The sequence below is a fragment of the Lepisosteus oculatus genome, chromosome 2 (assembly GCF_040954835.1).
Source record: "Lepisosteus oculatus isolate fLepOcu1 chromosome 2, fLepOcu1.hap2, whole genome shotgun sequence".
Classification (NCBI taxonomy): Eukaryota; Metazoa; Chordata; class Actinopteri; order Semionotiformes; family Lepisosteidae; genus Lepisosteus; species Lepisosteus oculatus.
Genome location: NC_090697.1, coordinates 48787938 through 48810405, shown reverse-complemented (window position 1 = coordinate 48810405; position 22468 = coordinate 48787938). Strand labels below are relative to the sequence as shown.

The following is a 22468-nucleotide window of genomic DNA, read 5'->3' as shown; positions in this document are numbered from 1 at the left end:
GAAAAGAAAACCATGACACCAAACCTGCCTGTACCTAACTCTTAAAATAATAACCTGAAGCAGTGGTTCCCAGATGTGGGGTTGTGGAGTATTGGAGTGAAAGGTAGACCAATAGGTTGCTACTGGTCTACCAAAATCCTCTGGTCCTCAATTTCCAAACTAGTGCAGCAGTACAGTATGTTGATCATTATTACTGTGTTGAAAGAGGTTCTATTCTTTCAACGAAGCATTAAAAAGGAACCCTGATTACTCTGTCATTAAAGATCCCATGGCAGATTTTAAAAGAGTAGGTGTCCCTGTGTCCTGTCTGAGCTCAACTCTGGACTTACACAAGTTGACTTTCCAAAACTTCTCTTAAGTCAATTGGTAAATCCATCACTGCACAGCTACACTCCAGAAGGGAGTCCCAATCTGTGTGTAGTGCTCTGGGAATCTTTTGGATGAAAAGTGCAAAAAACACGTAAAAAATATATTTTTTAAATTGAACACCTATTAAGAACTGTTTAGTCAAAAATAAAGGAGCAAACTCTTAATAAATGTTGACAAGAAAATGTTTAAAACTATATCAGATGAAGTTATTGTAATAATATACTTATAGTAGAGGCTTTTTGAAACAAATGTCAGAACAAGCAAGTAGATCAAGTACATAGTGGTGGCTCTGTGGCTAAGGATCTGTGCCTGTGACTGGAAGGTTACTGGTTCACATCCTGCAGCTGGCAGAGGAATCCTACTCTGTTGGGCCCCTGAGCAAGGCCCTTAACCCCAACTGCTCCAGGGGTGCTGTACAATGACCCTGTGCTCTGACCCCAAGCTTCTCTCTGTGTCTGTGTCTCATGGAGAACAAGCTGGGGTATGTGAAAAGATGAATTCCTAATGTAAGGAATTGTATAGGGCTATAAAGCAACATTATTATTATTATTATTATTAGCAAATAAAGAGCAGCATTATCTTAATCCACTTTAGGCACCTACTGTATGTTTCTATAGAGAATTGAAACCTATGGATAGAAATGTAAAGATAATTTTTAGGTTAAAGGAGGCATGAAATCTCATCCCTTAAAGCAGTCTTGTTCTTCAAATTTCCCATTGGCATAGGCAATTGTATTCATAAATACAGATGGTATCTGGGATGTATAATTCATCCTTTTGATTTATAAGTAGCACATAACTATCATCCATCCACCCATTTTCTAACCACTACATCTTTAGAGTCGCAGAAGACCTGTTTGATTCCTAAGATGGTTCTGAATCAGTCATTGAGCGAGATACTGTAGGTTGCTTTGTTGCTGCTTTGTTGCTGTTTGAAAAAAGGGCTAATCTTGTTCAAACACCTGGATAAAACCTTGAAAGTTAGAATAGAAAAATATTAAATCAGTGCTCCCAACCATTATAACTTGTTAAAATCATAAAACTAAATTTGACTAAATATAGATGCTTTAGCAATGCTGTTGTGGTTTATCTAAGAGGCAGTCTGACAAAGAAAAGAAAATCTAGTGTAGGCTATGTTGGTGTAGATTCTGTAAAATAGTACATAATAACATGACATTGTAGTAAAATTTGTGTCAAAACTAGTTTACTGTACTGTATATAATAAAGTACTTTGGTGTTACTTATTACCTTTTATTATTTTGAGATTAATTTTTCCTGGCCAAATTTCCCATTGGACTTTACCAATCATGGCCTCCTAATAATCCCCGTCTATGAATTGGCTACATTACTCTGTTCTCCTCCCCATTAATAGCTGATGTGTGATGAGCGTTCTGCCGCACTATGGCTTCCATCGCATCATCCAGGTGGGGCTGCACATTGGTGGTGGTGGAGGGGATTCCCATTACCTGTAAAGTGCTTTGAGTGGAGTGTGCAGAAAAGCGCTATATAAGTGTAAGCAATTATTATTAATAATTATTAAAACAAAAATAGTGAAAGTGCACCAGCATTTCAAATGTGTGAATTTAAACTAAGAGGACAGAGTCTGATGTGGTTATTTAACATACATTTGGACCTTTTCATGGGCATGTTTATGCAATAGAGAAAGCACTGGGAATAACACTTGAACGTCACTCCAATATATCTAAAATATGAATCCATCCACAAATATCAAATTCCAGACACATCCCTTGTTAGAAACGTTCTTTTTTCCAAAGGCTTCTTGTGTGTATCTATTTAATCAGCTTGAAGCTTGGAGTGGGCTTTAATTTAATCTCGGCTTTATTCTTGGATCTCTTGCTTTTGAAACATCTCTACTTGGAACAATTAAGTTTTACTCCTTATCTTATTTTTAAAATAACCAATCTGAAAATGCAATCTCTTTACTGTAAAGCCAAATCAAATTCTACCCAAATTACACAGTGAGCAGATAATGGTTAGAATAATTTGTTAATTCATAAACTTCAATCTATCTAGAGTCATGTTACGGTAGTACAACTGCACCGTTTTGGAAAAGGTTGTTATGAAGTGAATCTACAACATTTCCATCTTCAAAGCAAGGGAATTTGCTGAGATGTAGGTGTCCCAGATTCAGTGAGCAAAGCAGTTGCAAAATTTACCTTTGTACACCTTAGTTAAATAGATTCTGGGTAAATGTCAATCAACAGTCCAGGAACAGGGAACAACAGGGAATAGAGATACAGATAGAGAGAGTGAAGAAGACAGGGTAAAGGAAGGAGAAAAACAAAGATATTGAAGGCAAGAGCTCCTTGTTCAGATCATCCTGAAAGACCAGATTGGAGCTAAGTATTTATTTTTAAGTGTCCCTGTTAAGAGAGCTTGTTATTTTGTTGTTGTTAGGAACTTTGTTTTCATGTGTAAAGAATCCCTTGGTTAAAAACAGCCTCCCCTGGTTATTGGGTGTATTTTTAGAATAGGGACATAGTTTCCCATTCATTTTGTGATATCTGAGTTTACAAAGAGAGATTGAACCGCAGATCATATTCTGTTTAGTTTAGAAGGCAGCTTATCTCTTTTTTGGACCTCTGTAGGTATTATTGAAGAGTCAAGTACTTGGTAGCAGTCTGGGGTTTTTCTGGGTGGTTAGGATGTTAGACCTCTGGGATGCCTCATTGGGAAGTTTATACATAGTGTAAAGTCTGTGTTTTACACAGAATATGCTTATAAACTTGTATATACGCCAGTGTGTAGTTTATCGATTGTATTATCATTATTAATAGACATGTGTTTTACCCAGTGGAACAAATAACTCATGCGCCTCTAACCATACCAAATGCTCGGGTATATTATTGGCAAAAAAATCATATATATACAATTTGGGGATTGAGATAATTTAATTTAAGTATTGATTAATCCACCTTTTCACTTCTTGATATTACTCTACTTTCATAGCCCACTATGTGTAACAATATACTGTTTTGAAGCCCAGTACCCAGTCTTTCTTTAATTCATTATGTGTGCAAAGTGAGGCAACATACAGTATAGCCCTTTGGTATACAAATCATTACAGAAAGTGTATTATTATGTATTCTTGAGAAAGAAGTAAAGTTCCATGCTAAATCACTGAAGCTGAGCAGTTGGATTGATTGCATTTTTGGAGCAATAAGATACAAGTAATGAAAAGAAAGGCAAAAATTGTCTCAGCTTATTGATACTTTACTGTGACTGGAAAAAATAAAAAATAGCAAATATACTGTACTTAATCTATAATTCACTCAAATTTGGGATTCACACTGCACTTTCATTGTGTTATCCAGGACTAATAAAGAATGTATGGATCCAGTGGCCTGCAAAGAGTTGCAAAGAGCTGCAAAGAGTCATCAGCTTTTTATTACAAAAATATTACAAAGACCTAAATACTTTCAATAATAAACCCACATATTTATCTCCTCCAAAAGACACACCCCAAGTACATAGCACTTGACCTTTAACAATGTGTTCCTGTACAATAAGATCTAGGACATACTTTCCGATGTAATTGAATACTTTCAGTCAATGTGACAGGTTGAATTAAGTTAAATAAAGTCTGCACTTCTGTTGGATGGAAACCAATCAAAACACTTTAATTCTAGAGATAACCTGTTTTTCTTTCATCACTGATATCCCATACATTTAAAATAAAAATAAAATATTAATATATTGAAACAGCTGAACACTGCCATTTTTTTCCCTTTAAGCTCAGATGCACACTTTCTGTGTTTTTCCACTGGAAATGGAACATTCTGAAATTTCTACAGATTATGAACTAATTCTTAGCTTTCTCAAAGAGTGCTGATTTTAAAGTTATTAATGGTCTGGCTGGAATCCAGATATGTTATGTGTGTTATGTCTAGGTTAAAAGGGTTTTTCAGATGTAGGGCCAACATTGATTGGCAGTAGGACCTTTGTTTTTGTGAAACGTGACATTACCTATTGAAACCTAGCAATATTGGGAAAGTGGTGTTCCAGAGTTGTTTTTTTTTGTCAGATTGATATTTCTGAACCCACAAAAAACCAAACAGCATTGTGCTGCCTGTTATAGTATCTCAATTCGGGGATGTTGAGCACATTCTGACTCTGAAGGGCATTAACAGAAGGAAGTGGACCAGAGTCAGGTCTGTTACAGCTTGTCGAAGAAAATAAGATGTCGTCACGAGACTAGAACCACCTCAGACAAAACATGCACACACAATACTCAAATCATATCCCGTAATCAAAACAAAAACCCTTGAACCAATCAAAGTGTCCAGCAGTTATTGACTTTTTCCTTACAAGCCCCAATTTTTAGACTGATGGATTGCTGTTTTTAAGCAGCTGTATCCAAGTGGAAAACCATAGTCACGGCTCTGTTTGCCACAGCGTCTCAAGTGCAAGTCTCTTGGAAGGCCCGTATCACACTCTCGTAAGCCGGCGGGGGGGTCTGAGTGGCGTGAAACCCGCGCAGACTGCTGCTGCACCAGAAGGAGTCTGGCCGGGCCGGGGTAGCAACATTTGAGCCGGAGCCAGAGCCCGCCGTGCTTCGCGGTAGCGTGGTCTGACTGCCCTCTTCGGCCTCACGCGCGATTTGGCTGCACTGCAACAGCGGGTGGAAAGTGGAGGCCCGGAAGCTGGGTTTGCGCCCCAGGGGGTCGGGCTGCTCCAGTGAGGCCTGCCGGTGAAAGGTGAAGGCCGCGCTGGCGAGGCTGTTGTTGCTGCGCCGGTCGTAGCTGCTGTTGCGGTAGAAGCCGGAGCGGCTGTGCGAGGGAGCGCGGGACTGCCGTGGGTTTCGTGTGGAGATGCTGGCTGAGGCCCTGCGCCTGGACATCCATGTCAGGAGGACCCACACCAAAGAGCCGATCAGCAGGCCCACCACCATCGACAGGCAGAAAGCCAATATCAAATTATCTGTGGACAGAAAAGCAGGAAACATCATTACTGGCAGAAACAGAGTCTCACTAGTATGGGTCTCATAAAACATAACATAACATGTAAAATACCACAAAATCTAATCTAATATTTTATCGGTATTGTCCCGCTTTTTTATTGCTTACCGCTTTCGTTCTTGCAACCCATTTTTTCCAGACCAAACTACTATTTATCTGAGAAGGTGCCTTGGAGCAAAGAAGTTGGAAGCTGAGTTGAAGATTCAAAACAATGTACAGTGTATTTTCTGAAGTACCCCTCTGTTTTGATTACACTGTGGATTTAACGTTTTTTACATTGATTCACTACCACCAATACAACATATTTTGCGATATAACAGTGGGAATGGTGCAGGTATGTACTACAGTTTAAGTATAACTGCCCAGGTGGTTAAAAAAGTGGTTACATTTTCTTGTTGAGAAGTTCCTGGACCATGTTAGGAGTAAAGACCTCTGACTCTGACCTGAGGTTATTACTCCTGACCTGACTTGTGGGAATTTTAAACAGGCACCTGCTGTTGTCTGAGACACCTCAGGAATAGCTGCGAGACCAGGATGACATTATGAGAAACCACCATTATCAGACCACAAGTAGAATGGTCACTCATAAAACCCCATTCAAAGTATTAAAGTAAGGTGAACATTGCTGGACTCAGACTATAAAACCCTCTGTAACACTGTTGCAATTTGGGGCACTGTGGGTAATACACCTTGTGTGTCTCCTTGGTGTTCTCTGGAACAAGCCATTTTTGTCACAAACTCATCTCAAACCTTGAATGCACTGCACTGAATGCCCCCGTCCTGATTTCTTATTTTTTTGCATGTTTGTCACACTGAAATGTTTCAGATCATCAAACAAATTGAAATATTAGACAAAGATAACACAAGTAAACACAAAATGCAGTTTTTAAATGAAGGTTTTTACTAAGGGAAAAAAAATCCAAACCTACATGGCCCTGTGTGAAAAAGTGATTGCCCCCCCTGTTAAAACATAAATCAACTGTGGTTTATCACATCTTTGGAAAGCTGAGTTCACATAAGGTCAGTGTTCATGACTCCACCATAAGAAAGAGACTGGGCAAAAATGGCCTGCATGGCAGAGTTCCAAGACGAAAACCACTGCTGAACAAAAAGAACATAAAGGTTTGTCTCAGTTTTGCCAGAAAACATCTTGATGATCCCCAAGACTTTTGGGAAAATACTCTGTGGACTGACGAGACAAAAGTTGAACTTTTTGGAAGGTGTGTGTCTCATTACATCTGGCATAAAAGTAACACAGCATTTCAGAAAAAGAACATCATACCAACAGTAAAATATGGTGCTGGTAGTGTGATGGTCTGGGGCTGTTTTGCTGCTTCAGGACCTGGAAGACTTGCTGTGGTAAATGGAACCATGAATTCTGCTGTCTACCAAAAAATCCTGAAGGAGAATGTCTGGCCATCTGTTCGTGACGTCAAGCTGAAGCGCACTTGGGTTCTGCAGCAGGACAATGATCCAAAACACACCAGCAAGTCCACCTCTGAAAGGCTTAAGAAAAACAAAATGAAGACTTTGGAGTGGCCTAGTCAAAGTCCTGACCTGAATCCGATTGAGATGTTGTGGCATGACCTTAAAAAAGCGGTTAAGGCTCGAATACCCTCCAATGTGGCTGAATTACAACAATTCTGCAAAGATGAGTGGGCCAAAATTCCTCCACAGCACTGTAAAAGACTCATTGCCAGTTATTCCTTAATAATAAAAACCTTCATTTAAAAACTGCATTTTGTGTTAACTTGTGTTATCTTTGTCTAATATTTCAATTTGTTTGATGATCTGAAACATTTCAGTGTGAAAAACATGCAAAAAAATAAGAAATCAGGAAGGGGGCAAACACTTTTTCACACCACTGTATAAAAGTCAAAGAAGTATCCTCAAAAAACTGTCTGTATATTACAAATAATTGTGAATGGGATATTTTTTATAAGTATTTTTCATTAAAAAAATTAGTAATGATGATTAAGCCACAAAATATGACTCTGGTCATGAGCATACTGGGAAATAGACTTATTGCTGTTTATAAGGCAACAAATCTTTATGGCTTCGACTCACACAATACAGGAAGGAACATAAAACTCTTCAACTGGACCGCAGCCCCACACCCAGGAGCACAGGACGTAAACAGGAGGTGCAGACAGACAAGAAAGACATGAGCTGGCACATACAGGTGGTGGACAAAAAATGGAATCCCTTGAGTAAATGAGGGACACCAAGTATATTGAAAGGCCTTCCACAAAGGTGTGACCTATGCTTTAACTTGTCAAAGAAACAAGCATAGAGTCATGTAATAAAATGGTGGACAGGCCTGGGTACCTACCATTATGGGCAGCATGATTGCAAGAGGAGACCTCAGTGACTCTGAAAGAGGGGTGATTATTGGGGCAGTTTGTAAAGAGCTTCAGCAACATAACACAGATTGTTGATTTTTCACAAGATCTAAACAAAACACAGGGGATGTCAGCATGGAAGGGGATAGGAGGGATAGGAGGGAGGTGCGCATTAAAGAATCATGATAAATGTGCATACATCTGAAGTTCAAGGAAAACAGGTGAGCACCTTCGGATTAACTGATTACACATTTTAAACTGGGGCACAAGCACCCAGTTCAATCAAAAAGGCTCCACCAAGTACTCTACATAGTCAGATACTATAGCTAGGCAGCAGTGCAAAAAGCAGTTGCGTAACGTGATAGGATCAGGTGAATCATTCTTCACCATGTACTTTCATGTACTTCATGTGATTTTATGTGACCTTTATGTTTTGCTTGTGTATTTTGTTCTTTTATGGGAGAATCCAAAGACAAATGTACACAGTAGTGGACAATAAAGTAACTATGTTCTCAACAAATGGGTAGATCCACATGTGATGAAAACCTAAAAAACTCTAAAGACCTGAACTCTCAACAGTCAAGGGTCCCGGTGGTTCTTTAATGTTATGGGGTACATTTTCCTGGCATGATTTGCATGCACTCATTTCCTTAGAAGGCAGCACCAATGCAAATGACTACTAAGTGGTGATGAACGACCATCTGCACTCCATATTGCAGCATTTCTTTCCTGTTGGGAGGGATGTCCTCCAAGATGACACTACCCCCATGCAAAGAGTATGTCATCACAACCATGTGACACTAATGTTATCAATATATCAAGGCCTTCTCAGTCACCAGGTCTGAACCCAAGTGAGCATTTATGTAGGCATTTATGGAATATTCTGGAATGATGACTGAGACATTTTGCATCTCCATCAGGCATCACCTCATCTTGCAGAATTCCAGGCTGGCTCTATTCCCCAGTACCTAGAGACTTCCCAAAGCCTTGCTAACTGACTTTAGATAGGTGTTTCCATTTATTTGTCCACTACCTTTACTTCAGTCACAATAATCGGAATTAAAGCAATAAGCTCCTTACGTAGTGGTTACCAGTCCCACAGGTTTTACATCACACCAGTTTACATGTTACAAGTAATAGGTTTATTCCATGCTGAAAAAAAGGGAGAAAGAAAACACAATGTTTTGGCCATGAAGCCTTCTTCAGATGTGGGAAAGACAAGGCAGTAAGCAAAGGTAATGTAGTGGGAGAACAAAAGCTGGGAGAGAGGAGGAGCGAGAGGCAGGAGCAGGGGACAGAAAGAAAGACCAATCAAGAGGTGTGAAGTCAGAATAGGTGTAGAGAGGTGTGAAATGAAACCTTCAATGAATAGAGAGAATTTAGAAGAAAATTAGTCTGTAGTTAAGCGAAAGGGGAAGGTGTGATCCTAGCTGCAGGATCATTTTGGTTTTTGTAGTCTTTCAGTTTACATGATGCTGACTTCATCCACTGCACTGAGTGCCCACAGGACATGCAGGCTCAGGCTGAGCTGCACCAAGTGGCATTAGCTATTGCACCACTGGCGATACAATACTGTAACAAGATTGGTCTGGGGCTGTGCAGGGCAACCTCCCAGAATCAGTCACCTACACGTAACAGCATAGAAGCAGCTCATTGCTGTCTGTTGGTAAGGTACAGTAGATAGTTTGTATGGGAGAAGTGCAGCACCATCATCTGTTTCACTGCACTCAGAATTGTCATGATGTGAAAAATCAAAAAGGCCTGTTGCTTAGCACACTGGGACTGAGGATTGTTCATAGTTGTTGTACATTGCTGCTCATTTGTAGGTACAGTAGTACATGATGTCCCTGTTCTATGTACAGCGACATCTACATGCAGTGTCTTTTGGATTATTGTGTTCTTGCATTTGACACCTGCTGAGGGGGTTCGGGACGCCAATGGAGTACTAATTCCCCTTTCATATGAGACTGACTAACTAGTAGTTCAGTGAAAGTCTATAGCTAAATGTGGTTGTATTTGTAGATTTTTCCATTGCTGGTGTGGTTGCCTGAGTTAAAGAGCTATTTTCTCATCTATTTTTTGGGAACTCCAGCCTTTAGGAACATGTGGTCTGATTGACTGATTTTTATGCAGATTTTGTCTGAAGATTCTAAATCGGAGAACAATTTACCTACTCAAAAGCTTAGTGCTTCAGGTATTCATACAATTAATTCTCACCAGATACAGCATGACTGGTAAAATTAATCCCCTCACATGTTCCTTGTAGGCGCACTGTCTTTCCATTGTCTTGTTTCAAACTTTATAATTATCAACCCCAATATCATAAATAATAATCATCAGTGAATTATTTATGATGTAGTTATTATCCATTTGTTAAAAATAGAACTTTGGCGCCAGCCTGCTCAGTACTTATTGGCCAATATTTAACTTACTCTTTTGGGCAAAGGTTCTAAAGTAGGTTGTTGCAGCTTAGTTACAAGCTTAGTTATTTTCCAATAAGAACTCTGAGCCATTTCATTCTGAGTTCAGATCAATGTAAGGTACAGAAACAGACTTTGATACTGTTAGTTAGTGATCTTTTTACCTTTTCTTCATTAGTAAGACCTCAGTTTTGCCTTTGCCTTTGATACTGTGGATCATACACCATCTTAATGAATAGAGTAAAGTGGGGCCACAAAAAATGCTTTCTTGTGATTTAAATCTTATTTAACTGATGAAAAAACGCTGGTCATTGTTTATTCTTAACAAAGCGGGTCACATCTAGCAGCCAGCAGGACTCTATTCGTAGTTTGAGATTCGTTTTAGTTTCTGTTTGTTATCATGTGTTCATCTTCATAGTTATAGCCTTTCTTTGTTGACAACATTTGCATGAGACTTGATTTACATATTTACATGCAACTTTCAATCAAAGACTATGCTTTGCTGTACTGCTTAGATGATGTTAAAAATGGATGCAATAAAATGCTAAAAGCTAAGTTTAAGTAGCTTAAACTAAACTTCCAGTCCAGAACAGAATTAATCAATGATATCTGTCATATATATATAACATATTTTATGCTATTTTACAAATGTCTCATTGGGTAATAAGCAAAATGCCAAATGAACCTAATGATTAGATAACTAATTCTTGTTTGTAACCTTTCTTATGATTTTATGTCAATGACAATTATCAGTTCAAAAGAAGACATTTAATTTGACAGTATGTAATAATATTAAGATTCACATATACAGTACAGTACAATAAACGGAAAAGAAGACAGGGCCCAAAGCAAATTAAGGTGCAAGATTCAGTCTGAAAAATAGGGAAACAGTGTCACACAAAGCATTCACTATTGCAGTGGAATAAATTCAGAATAGTCTACGACCTTTGACGACACGGTAAATAGAAACAGTAGAAATCCATGTAATAAAACATTGAATGTGTTGTTTCCTTCCCGTCTTTTTTCACTTTCCTGCTGAGGGTTTGTAGGCGTTTCCATTTGGCATCTTTTTTGATTGTCTGGGAGGAGGCCCTTTCGCTTTTCTGAAATATGGGATTTTGCAAAAATGATGGAACCCATGAGACAAACCATAAAATATGGAACTGTCCCAGGACAAATAGGATATAAGGTACATTTGATTCCAAATGCTCTCCGCAATTTGTTTTATTGCTCTTATTATCAGCTACGCCATCCTGTAATATCTAGATTATAAATATTCTTTCTCTCAATGGTTTTGTAAAATCTTTTATTAATGCCTAAATGTCTACATAAAAGACATTTCTCTCAGGCTTATTACTATAAAAAATAGCATTTTCACAGATTTTGTGTCCCCATACAAAAAACACCTTCAGAACTGTCTGAAACATTTTCCATGCACTGTATATAACTTCACTTTTTACTGCACATAGCACAGTACTATATACTATATTTTTCCATTTATCCTGCGACAAGAGCACACTGCTTGAAAAAATGCCTACAGTACTTAGACTTAGCATACACCCACAGATGTATTTAAGTGTATTATTATAACAGGAGTGCGACAGGAAGATTACATTCAATTTCTTTAAGTAAAAGAAACTTGCTCAGCATTGGCAAAGTAAATATTCTCATGATAAAAATTGAATTCTTTCTTAGTGGTAACTTCAACTACAGTATCTGAGGCAGGGTGTGTTATCAACATAGACAAGATGGCACTGTGTGGTACAACAGATCTAGTGGAAGATTTTGTCGAATACAAAGCACTGCATTGTACCTATTTATTCTCGAGATTGAGATTAACAAGACTTTTTTAAAAACATACATGAATAAATAAATATGAGTTGTTGGACAAAAATGAATGTTGTTAATTTTTACTTCTGCCAAACAGACTCTTAAGGAACCCAATTTACAAAAAAACAAAATGTAAGTAAACCTTCTTAGTTTTTGCTGAGAAATTCACAAACGCAAGGCTGAACAATTCAAAGGAACAAATAATTTAAAACATAACATGTTACAATTTTCAAAATCCTTATGATGAATTTTAGAACAATCCAATCTAAATTTTTATTAAATGTAATTGATTTTTTAATGAAAGTCTGTTATAACTAGTTATGTTGAATTCATTAATAGATTTTATATATTACTTATATTATAAAATGGGTTACTAAGGTTTCACAAATATTCTATATACTCTAAAATTTACAGTTTTAATGGAGTTTTTTATTGTCTCAGATCACAAAGGTTTTGCTCATAAAGAACACCGAAGAAACCGTACACTAACGAAGTTCTACGAAGATAACCAACAAGAACAATGATAATGATAATTCAAATAAAAATCTTACCTATGAAACGGGAATCTGTGTTTGCAAAGAGATTGAATTCAGTGTCATTTCCAGCCATAACACCCAGAAAAGTAAAAGGACAAAGAGAGGTGCAATTCACATGTAGACTAGCCTATTGCCTATTCATGTATTACTGAGCTCGACAACACAAAACCTTTCCACAAGACAGTCTGGTGTGTTTTTTGTTTGTGAAAAAGGAAGCCTCACTGTCACATTTCCTGCTTTTCTACTTAAAATTAGCAACCGCGGCCTTATCTGTGAGCAGCAGAATTCCTGACAAATGCAATAGTTTCCTTTCCCATCATTTCCTCAGGTTTAATGAACGTAGAACAATGCTGCCAGACTTTCGTCATTGGCAATGGCAAGGAGTCTCAATTTTCATCTGTGAAAAGATGACTGTTTCATGTCACTATCTTGATGACAGAATCCACACACTCCTTACAGAATGATGACTGAACTGCCAAATTAGTGCTGTGAAATGGGAAAGTTAGTTTCTCCAGTTATATTTATTTATAATATAATTAATTATATATATTTCACCAATAAAGACTGTATCTTAATGAACCTGCATTCCATGGCGTAGGACTTGCATGTGCGTAGAGAACACACAAATTGGTGGTGTGCAGTATATAGATACATACTGTATACTGTATCTATTTTAAGGAGGAACTTATTTAAAATGTTTTTATTTATGTTCTCTGTAAAGCTGAATACTGACTGACTTAAAGGAGCTGCTTTCATATTTTTTAATTTGACAACAAAATATGAACTTTTCTGTTCTTTATAGAATTCTTTATAGACTTGTGGGTGACAGGACTATAAAATAATCTCTACAGATCCTTAATTACTTTCTCAGAAATGAATGAATTCTTACTCTCTTTTCTGTCTTAGGTCTTAGATATAGACCATGTGTCTGTCAACACACTCTGACTAGAAGATAGCCTGATAAGGTGATTGATTGAACGCATATTTGCTCTAAATGATCAATCAGCCAATCAATCAATTCTAGGACCTGCTCTCCAGCTATAAAAACTTTATAACAGTCTGTTTTCAAGGAAACAAGGTGGATCATGAAGACATAGCATCAACAGTACAAAAATTACAATATTTCTGGTGTTCATTCCTTCTGTGAGTGTTTATTCCTTTAAACAAATTGCTATTGACTTCACCCCTGTGTGACAATTATGAGATGTAAGCCCACTTCAGTCTTATTTCAAGCACTTATGATGTTTTAGTCTTTAAACAAAATTATTATCTCATTTTCTTTTGCTTTGGCCAGTCCATTTGGGATACTCCTTTTGTGCCACTATTATCAATGTTGGTCTTAATGCATGTGAAAAATGAACTATTCAGCACTCAGATGAGATCATCTTTAAACATTGGACCTTTCATACATAATGGTAATAAAAAATAACAATACAACCCTCGATGCAGAATAATATGTAGGGTATAATTGTAACTAATATTCAGGGCAGATCATAGGTTGGAAAATAATTATGTTTTTACGTTATGAGCTGCTAAAGGAATTTCTGTTTAGTTTTCTCCCCTGTACTGGTGTGTGAGTATTCTAGTAATAATAAAAGCTTTGATAAGGCACGAAGTAGAAACTGTGACTCCCTTTCAGTACAGAAAATCAGGCACATTCTTTCCACTTGGAGGTGATGGGACTCCTAGGCTGGAACTTCCTTTGATTGTTGCTCCATAAAATCGCTCGCAAGAAAATCCCACCCAATCTGTCCATTTTGCATCGCAAAAGCAGGATTTCTGAAGTGCGCACGCCTGCTGCTGTGCCTGTTTTTCTTTTTTTTAAGGGTGTGCCACTTTTTGGAATTTATATTGTTGAGATGTGTAATTGCCAAAGGCCAAAGGTCTGGGACCCCACCTTGCCATTCACAATTGCAAATGAGCAGAGCATTTAAATGTTGCATTTTTATGATGCTTGTTTTTAATAACGAGGGTTTCATTTGGTTAATTAAAGATAGTTTTTTTCTTCAAAAGTTTGGATGTTAATGGAATTACAAAATGGCAAATGGATTCTGGTTTATTGTCATCCATTTTTTGCTCAAATCATTGAAGTCCCTTAGCAGACGTGATGCCAGAAATAACGTCTTATATATATTTTTTTCACTCTACCCACCATTAGACCAAGTCTAAACATAACTAATTAGTAAATCATCCCCTCAGTAAGACTGAAGATTTGTATTAAGATCGTATAAGAATTAAAATATTTTTTTTCAAAATCTTGAAAAATGTCTTTATGGGAGGTACTGTATAGTCAGGGACTACTAAATACAGGAAAGTTCCTCTAATTTCCAAGACAAATGCACATGAAAAGGAATATTAAGACAAAATAAACATAATATAAAGAGTGCATGTAAAGATGACTTCTGCAGTGTCAACATTCATTTGGCTTCCAGAAGACATTAAATAATTACCCCACATCCAACAGAGACAATTTCTCTTGACATTGTTACAACTAATCCTTGGTACTTGGATGAATCTACCTTCATTTCTTACCTTAACTTAATAACCTTAACTTTTTCCTGACTTCCATAAAGGATAAGAATCATGTTCCCACTGAATAATAATCCATCCATTTTCTAATCTCTTCATCCAATTCAGGGTGGAGAGGAAGCAGGAGCCCATCCCAGCAAGTGTTAGGAATATGCCCCTGTGCATAACAGGGATCTTGGCCGCCCGGGCTGAGGAAGGTGTTCTTTAGCTCAGCTGGCAAGACCCCTGTTGAGCAATACCAGAGACCTAGGTTTGTACCCATGTGGTGGAGGGACGAACTGAGGTAGGAGCAGCGAGGGCACAAGCCTGAGAACCTGAATCTGTTACACAAGCAGTAGACACGAGATGGAATACAAACTGGACTGGATTCCAGTTCATCACATGGCACTCACTTACCCAAACACACTCTCACAGCAGGCCCAGTTTTCCCAGAAGCCAATTAACCTACCAGTTTGTCTTTGGACTGTGGGAGGAAATGGAAGCACCCAGAGGAAACCCACATGAACATAATAATAATAATAATAATAATAATAATAACAACAAGAAGAAGGAGACGAATTTATAGGAAACCAGTACTTCATTTTTCTATCATTCTAAAACGGTAGAACAAGATGCAGCAGAATGTTTTGCTACAATTGAGCACTAGGTGGCAGTAACAACCCAAGATCGTACAAATTCAAAATAGAATGTCACGGGGAAATTGAGGAAAAGACACATTTTTACAGAGAGATTAATAAAAGGTAAAGGAGTTGACCAAAAACGCACTTCTCCATTCTTTTATGAAAACTGAAAAAAATGAATATGTTGAGCAATTCTTGGATAGAAGTGGAAGATTGCTTAATAAGTTGCTGGGGTGAATATTAATCAAGTAAGTTATATAAGCTTATGTTAAGTTTTTTAATTTATTTTTTCTCGTATTGTTTCATTAAATTTAATATGTTACGATTTGCCTTCTAGTCACTTAGCATGAAATACTCATAAAAGATCCTTTTAAATGTGTCACATATGCTTTTAAAAAGAAGTTCACAAGTATATTAAATACCTTTTAAGAATTTTAATTTTAATATAAAAAGACTTTGACGCCATCCAGGTTGGATGGTACAGAAATCCAGGCAGGTAAATGTATGTAAGAACAAAGCAAGAATATAATTACCATAAGTATTTAAACTTTCTTTGAGTCTGACGTGAGTTATGATGAAGATTTAGGTATGTGTCTAATCCCTCATCCAGACAAAGTGATGAAACAATAACAAGGTCAACAAAATGCTAGGATACACTGTGTAAAGTGTAAAATTGCAAAGTGTAAATTGTGTTATAATTCCACCGTGTAGAATACCATGTTCAGGATTTATTAGAATTAGTTCAAAATATGGCAAAATTACCTCAAAGCAATAATTTTAAAATAAGACATTTTAAAGAAATTGACAGTCATTAATTTTTAAATATGGTAGAAACTCCAGGGTTGTTACAAATATTTCAAGGCCAAAAATATATTGACAAAGTGAATCCAGGGGATTACTTTAGGACCAACAGTGAAATTGGGATCTGTGGATGTGAAAACTAAGGGTTTGGTCAAACTGCTTAGCTTTGTTGTTAAGTCAGGTGCCCTGGGATTTCCTTAAGGAACAATTAGACAAAAATTTTGAATTAATAAGCAGCTTGCAAGCAAGAAACTCAATGTACAGTACTAAGTGACTTCCTCAAGTGTGTAGCCTTTCTAATGTGATTATATCTGAGGGCAAGCAGAAAGAACATCATCAAGCCTTTTCAGCATTTCTGCACATGCTAAGTCACTGCCCACAACTTTTACAAATAATCCTACAGTATTGACAATGATATCTCCTACAAGTCAGTCACTCAAACAGATGACAACAAAGGCTGACTGGGAAGAGAACATCACTAAATGTTCAGAATGAGCTCATCTACTCTGCCAAGGTAAAGGTGGACTTGAAATATGCTGTATGGTAGTATACATTCTCTATGCTTACCACAGCCTTGTGAGAGAGGTACAGAAAAGTCTTGTGAGATAGGTGCAGAAATGCCCTTTCTATAGCAAGAGATTTTAATTTTGGCAATAATTCTGGATACCAGTCGCAGTGCAGGCATTTTCATTAGGGGCACATTCCATGCATTTCCATTGCAAGGCACATTGCATCACAAAGCACTGCAAGCCACAAGCCTGATCTTTCATAATGTGCCGCCAGTCACTCTAGCCAAGACACACAACTGCATTGCCTGCAAGCACAATGGAACTGATTATGCAGGGTAAGGGCAAGGCTAGACTTTGAGCGTTGTTTGTCTGAGTGGACAATGCCTGATCATTAGTAAAACCTCTGGAGGCCATTCAGAGCATTACAGCTGACCTAGAGGGCAGCTCTTACTGCAGTGTATAGCAGCACTGCAACCATAACATCACAAATATAGCTTATCCAAAGCATTTGAAAAGGGCCCCGACTAGCTCTTTTGGTAGAGCTTGAGACTCATAATCTCAGGGTAGTGGATTCATGTTCCATGTTGGGCGCCAGGTCCTCCATGTTGGAGGTTGGGCACGAGGCTACAGTAACAACCCTGTCCCATAAAAAAAACGAATGTTATGGAAACAGCAACAGGATGCTGCTGCCCTACGTGCCAGAAAGCATAACAAGCGAATATCCATACATCCCACAAAGTGTATTCATTTGATTTTTTTTAACGTGAAGTCCTCAGCACATTTATTTATTGAAACATCCTTCCAATGCAAAACACTGTGCTACCGTGTCGCCCGATTATCGTGCACCAAAACCAAATAACCATTTAATTAAAAAATGGTTGGATATATAAAGAACTGCTTCTGTCAGGGAAGCTCAAGGTCATGGTGAATTATTATTATTTTTATTGATGCAACTTCAAATACCAAATGAGTAACTATTAGTTACACAGTAACTAATCTTTTCAGTGGCTCTTAATTGAACATCACATTAACACATGAAAGGGCAGTTTAAATCAGCAGTTGATTCCAGGCACTAATTAATGTCTTTGGGCACAGAAAGCCAGTTCCCATATCACTCAATACACTCAGTTAGAAGATGGCATCAGTCATGGAAATAGAAGATTTGAGATGTAATTCCTACAGTCTCAATGATGGAAAACCCTAAGCTTCCTTTAAGCACCGACATTTGTCAGCGAAGGTTCACCTCAAGGACCAAGTTCATTAACTCTAAACCAGTATGACTAAAATTAATGTTTCATGTCTAGGAAAGAAGACCAACCTATGCATGCACTGTATTTGTACTGTATACAGTTTAAGATTAATATAATTGTGTGCTTTTTAACCAACAGAAAGTGCTGTACAATAGCACATTTATAAGTCACCTCTGTACAGTCCACCATATACATTCAGAGCTCAATGATTTACAATATGTTTTCTGAAAGTTATGGTGGCAAAGGTACACTTTAAAAAAAAACAGAGGAGAACATAAAGTAGTAGCCTACAGTGGGTACTGCGCGATGTGACATATTAAAAGTTAAAATGAAAATAAAAACATTACGAAAACTGGAATTGAAGTGCGAACAACAAAGCAAATCACAAGTAATCTGTAAGACACCCAAAGATTGTATATATTAAATAAACAAAGAAAATCTAATAAAGTAGCGTGACACATTTCCAATGGGACTCAAAAGGACAGAGTATTTTTTGCATTTAAATATATTAATAATTTATTATATACTGAGATAAGTTAAAGGCTGTATCCTTGCGAACACTGACAAGACACAAAGTGTGTCATGAAAAACTGAGCCAACCACATCCATCACACCAACATTATACGCAACACTTTTTTGGGGGGTGTGGGAGAGAGGGTGAGAAAGCTGTTTTAATTTTGGCTTCTTCCTAACAGCTTCTGCAACGTTAACAACATCCTTTCATTCTCTCACGCTGAATGGATGCAATGGCCAGTTCTTATCTTTAAAATGTATTATATTTAATAAATTTTACGGTATACGGCAAGTTCTTTTTTGTTAACTACTCCTCCCACTCATTAACAGTGTTAACTGACAATTTACAAGGTCGAGCTGCAAAAGTTAACTTTTAAACATTCGTAAATGATTTGCACTAACTATGAACATACTGTTATATTATTTTTTTTTCTTCACCATGCTGCACAATGTTTAATTCTGTTGATTGGCGTGAAGGTGCATTAAGAATTCAGCCTTCTGATTTACGCAGAATTGCTTTGAAGCATTCTCTCCCTAATTTACTACAGACTCGAAAAATCTACTCTTCTTCTTAAGAGTGACTTTTTACATATCCGCCCTTTCTAGTCGTCGTAGGAGGAGGGGGCCAGCGAAAGGGACGAATCCCGGCTCTACTCCCTCAGAAAAGCGAATCAAGACAGCAACGCATCACGCTGCGAGAGGTTTTCAGCGAATTTATAATAAAGCGACCCAAAGGAGAAATATTGATACAAAACAAAGCTTAGCTAAAAGAAAAACCGAAAACATATTATCCTTGATGTATCCAGTCTCCGATATCAGAGCAAAACACGCTAGGAGGTTTGATACAATTGACTGGCAACTGGATACATAGCAGTTTGGTTGTGTTTCTATTGGCAACTGTAGTAACCAAAGAAGCCTCCTCCAAGTTTACACGCTTCTCAGACTATAACCAAGAGGTTTGCACATTGGTAAGGCTTTCGAATCCTTCAATCTTTTATATCATAAACGCTTTTCTGTTTAGATTTATTACTTTATTACTCTTTCCAATAACCGTTGCGTTTAGTTAAAAAAACATTTTAATATACAAAACATTTTTTCACTTTGATACTGTACGTAAAGTACAAATTAATTTGCACATTAGTTTGGAATGTATTACGAAGGCTAAATGCTGTATTGTTGCAATTTAATTTGATAGTGCTTATTGGCATATGAAAGATTTCCCTGTAATGCACAATGAAGCCTATAAATCAAAACATATACATGTATTGATTACTCATTGGTTTTCATTTGGGTCTAAATTATGATTTAATTTGTCTTTGAGGCTGCTATACGAAAGTGGTTCAATTTTTAAATTGCATTTTTTGCATTGCATTATTTTTAGTTTGAAGGAGTAAGATAAAAAAAACTGCTTCCTGAATTAATTTAACACTTACAGTATTTGGTGATTTCGCAACATAGTAACATAGTAAGAACGATTTAATTCAAGTGAACTGTGGTACTTCTTGAAAATGTAATATTCGTGCACTAAACATAATCCTTTTTAATTTAGCTGATTTTGGTTATATTCCCTAGAAGAAAATTGAAATTGAAATGTGCTTCATTGAATGAAATGCTCACTATTTGTTCAATGAGAAAATGTTTTATTCATTATATAACATTCCTAAACATTTTTTTCAAATAATTACTGAATCGTTCCCATTACACTGCTTTTGATTTTTTTTTGTCCCTCTTTTCTCATGATGATATTATTCATAACCAAGTTTTTCTTGGTTATTTTCTGTTTTATTAGGGATGCGGTGTAGCTTTATCTCCAGTGCAACATATACTGTAATACAGTGCACAGATATTAATTCAGCTTTTACTGGGGGATGTTGTAGAGCAATAATCCCACTGAAAGTACAGCTACAGTATTTAGAAGAACAGTTATTTTGTAGTCAATGCATCCAATGAATTCATACATTCAATGCAGGTCAGATTCTGGTTAGCTGTACTGCTGTGGCTGGCCTGTCTTCCTTCCTGAGTTTTAAAAGCATGTGCATTGCCAATCATGGGGGATGAATGGATCCACCCCCTTTAGGTATTGCGCTAATTTCTGCAATGTTGCAGCATCCTCTTATATTTTAAACAGCAGAAATCCAAGAATTTAGAAAATGGCACTTCTACAGTAGTTTGTAATAATAAAATGTATGGGGTGGGAATGTTAAGCATCAATTTTCTGGTACAGCTACTGAAACAAAGTTATTCTCATTTTAAATGCTTGAACACAGGTTAATATAAAATGTATCTATATTAGTACCTGTCTTTCTGTTTGTTCCTCTCCTGTCTGGCACTCTTCTTTGTCTGTTTTATGTATCTATTCATTTATTATAATTGTAAATTGGAGAATACAAATGCTGTCCTAATGTTTGTGTCTTCGTGTGACACTGGTGCTGACAATGTCGCTGCTGCAGCAGAAGAATAGCTAATGAGATGATGAGCTTTGAGTTCCTTGTGTTAGGGCACCTTGCTGACTTACACTAACAGAAGACTCTGCCTCTTTCCTTTTCAGGCGGTAGCTGAAGTCAGTGGGAGGAAAAAAGGACATCTGCCATTGGCAGGGAAGCTCGAGCAGTATTGTCAAACCTGCCTTCCCATTGGCTGCTGCCTGACGGAGAATCAAGCCTTGCATTCTCGGAGCTAGAGAGACTCAGTGCGTGAGTGTGGTTCAGAGAGGCAGCTACAGGAAGGATGCCTTCTTCAGGGAAGTAGTGCAACCTCTTCATCCTGTCTGCATTAGCCTTTGGTATGGCATAGAACGTACACAGAGTCAAAGTCTTACGGTTCTGGAGAAGCACCATGGCCTCACCAAGACACTTTGGAAGGTCCCCAAAGGATATTGCAAATGTGATGCAAAAATTGCAAGGTAGGGCTTGAAGATAACCTAAATGTTCTTATTGGTTTCATTCATTCGAACGCTCGTTCTATTGCAGGCGACACATTACTTTTTGTGAGCGTGATAAATCGAAAATTTAATTTAAATGTATGTATCAGAATTAAAGGGGATAAGCATTTCAAAAAATAATTCTGCAGTGCAGTATCTAAGTTCACTTACTTTCTACACTTTTTGGAACTTTTTGTATTTCAGTGTACAGTGGTACCAACATATTGATTGTGGCAGCTGTAATAGCTGTTGTGAAGTGATTAGCTGATGGGTTTCAATATTCATCATATTTATTTTTCATATATGTAATGTAAATGAATCCTGTATTGCTGGAATTGTGTTTAAAGACACAAAAACTGAAGGTCAGCTGTTGGGTTAATTAATTAAACTCAATCAATTATTGTCATGTGGTGGATGTGACTTGGTATAATAATGGGCACTTCAGAATAATCTGTTGGAGGGAGTTTGAGCTGTTCATGAATGAAGTATCAATCATAATTAATCTTTATTCACATTCAGTATTTATTTTGAATTTTATACACCACTTCCCACTGTTCCAGCTCCCTGTATCGATGTGGTGCTGAAGCTTGTCAGGGGCTGTGTGAACAAGGTGCATTCTGTTCTTCTGCTCATTAGAAGCCCAGACAGGTATACAGAGGGTGGGTCCTAAAAATCACATAAAATTATCTAAAGCATTTCATTTCAGATTTCCTTTCATCATTTCATTCCAGAAGTTTATCCCAAACTGAGGTATGATCCCAGTATTAATGTACTGTAGTAATAAGTAACAGAATTATCATGGGTGGTATTGTACATCTTTTATAAGTAACATGACAAGCGTGTTCCTGTCA

At 37.3% G+C, this 22468-nt stretch overlaps 2 protein-coding genes across 3 annotated transcripts in view; one reads left to right on the top strand and one right to left on the bottom strand.

The window, feature by feature from the left end:
• Positions 1-3754: 3754 nt before the first annotated feature.
• Positions 3755-12664, bottom strand: myct1a (myc target 1a). Of its 2 annotated transcripts, none has more exons than XM_015346980.2 (2): positions 12491-12664; positions 3755-5309 (listed from the first exon to the last, which is right to left on the bottom strand). In XM_015346980.2, exons 1-2 carry the CDS (start codon positions 12546-12548, stop codon positions 4789-4791), a joined length of 579 nt encoding a protein of 192 aa, XP_015202466.1. In that variant the 5' UTR covers positions 12549-12664; the 3' UTR covers positions 3755-4788. The 2 variants fall into 2 exon arrangements, with proteins under 2 accessions (XP_015202466.1, XP_015202458.1); XM_015346972.2 differs by lacking the exon at positions 12491-12664 and adding an exon at positions 7680-10001.
• Positions 12665-19352: 6688 nt separating this feature from the next.
• LOC102698598 (nesprin-1) overlaps positions 19353-22468 on the top strand; it is a 223230-nt gene continuing 220114 nt past the window's right edge. Inside the window, exons 1-2 of the mRNA XM_015347237.2 lie at positions 19353-19665; positions 21246-21599. Of these exons, the coding sequence (XP_015202723.2) occupies positions 21533-21599 (67 nt within the window). The 5' untranslated portion in view covers positions 19353-19665; positions 21246-21532. The remainder of the gene's footprint in view (positions 19666-21245; positions 21600-22468) is intronic.

What these genes read in the sequence shown, in the direction of transcription:
- myct1a (XM_015346972.2), bottom strand. Translation starts at nt 7,770, where the DNA reads ATGTTGCTGAAGCTCTTTACAAACTGCCCCAATAATCACCCCTCTTTC. An exon ending in CAATCATGCTGCCCATAATG is followed by an intron (nt 5,310 to 7,679) that starts GTAGGTACCCAG and finishes TTCTGTCCACAG; the next exon opens with ATAATTTGATATTGGCTTTC.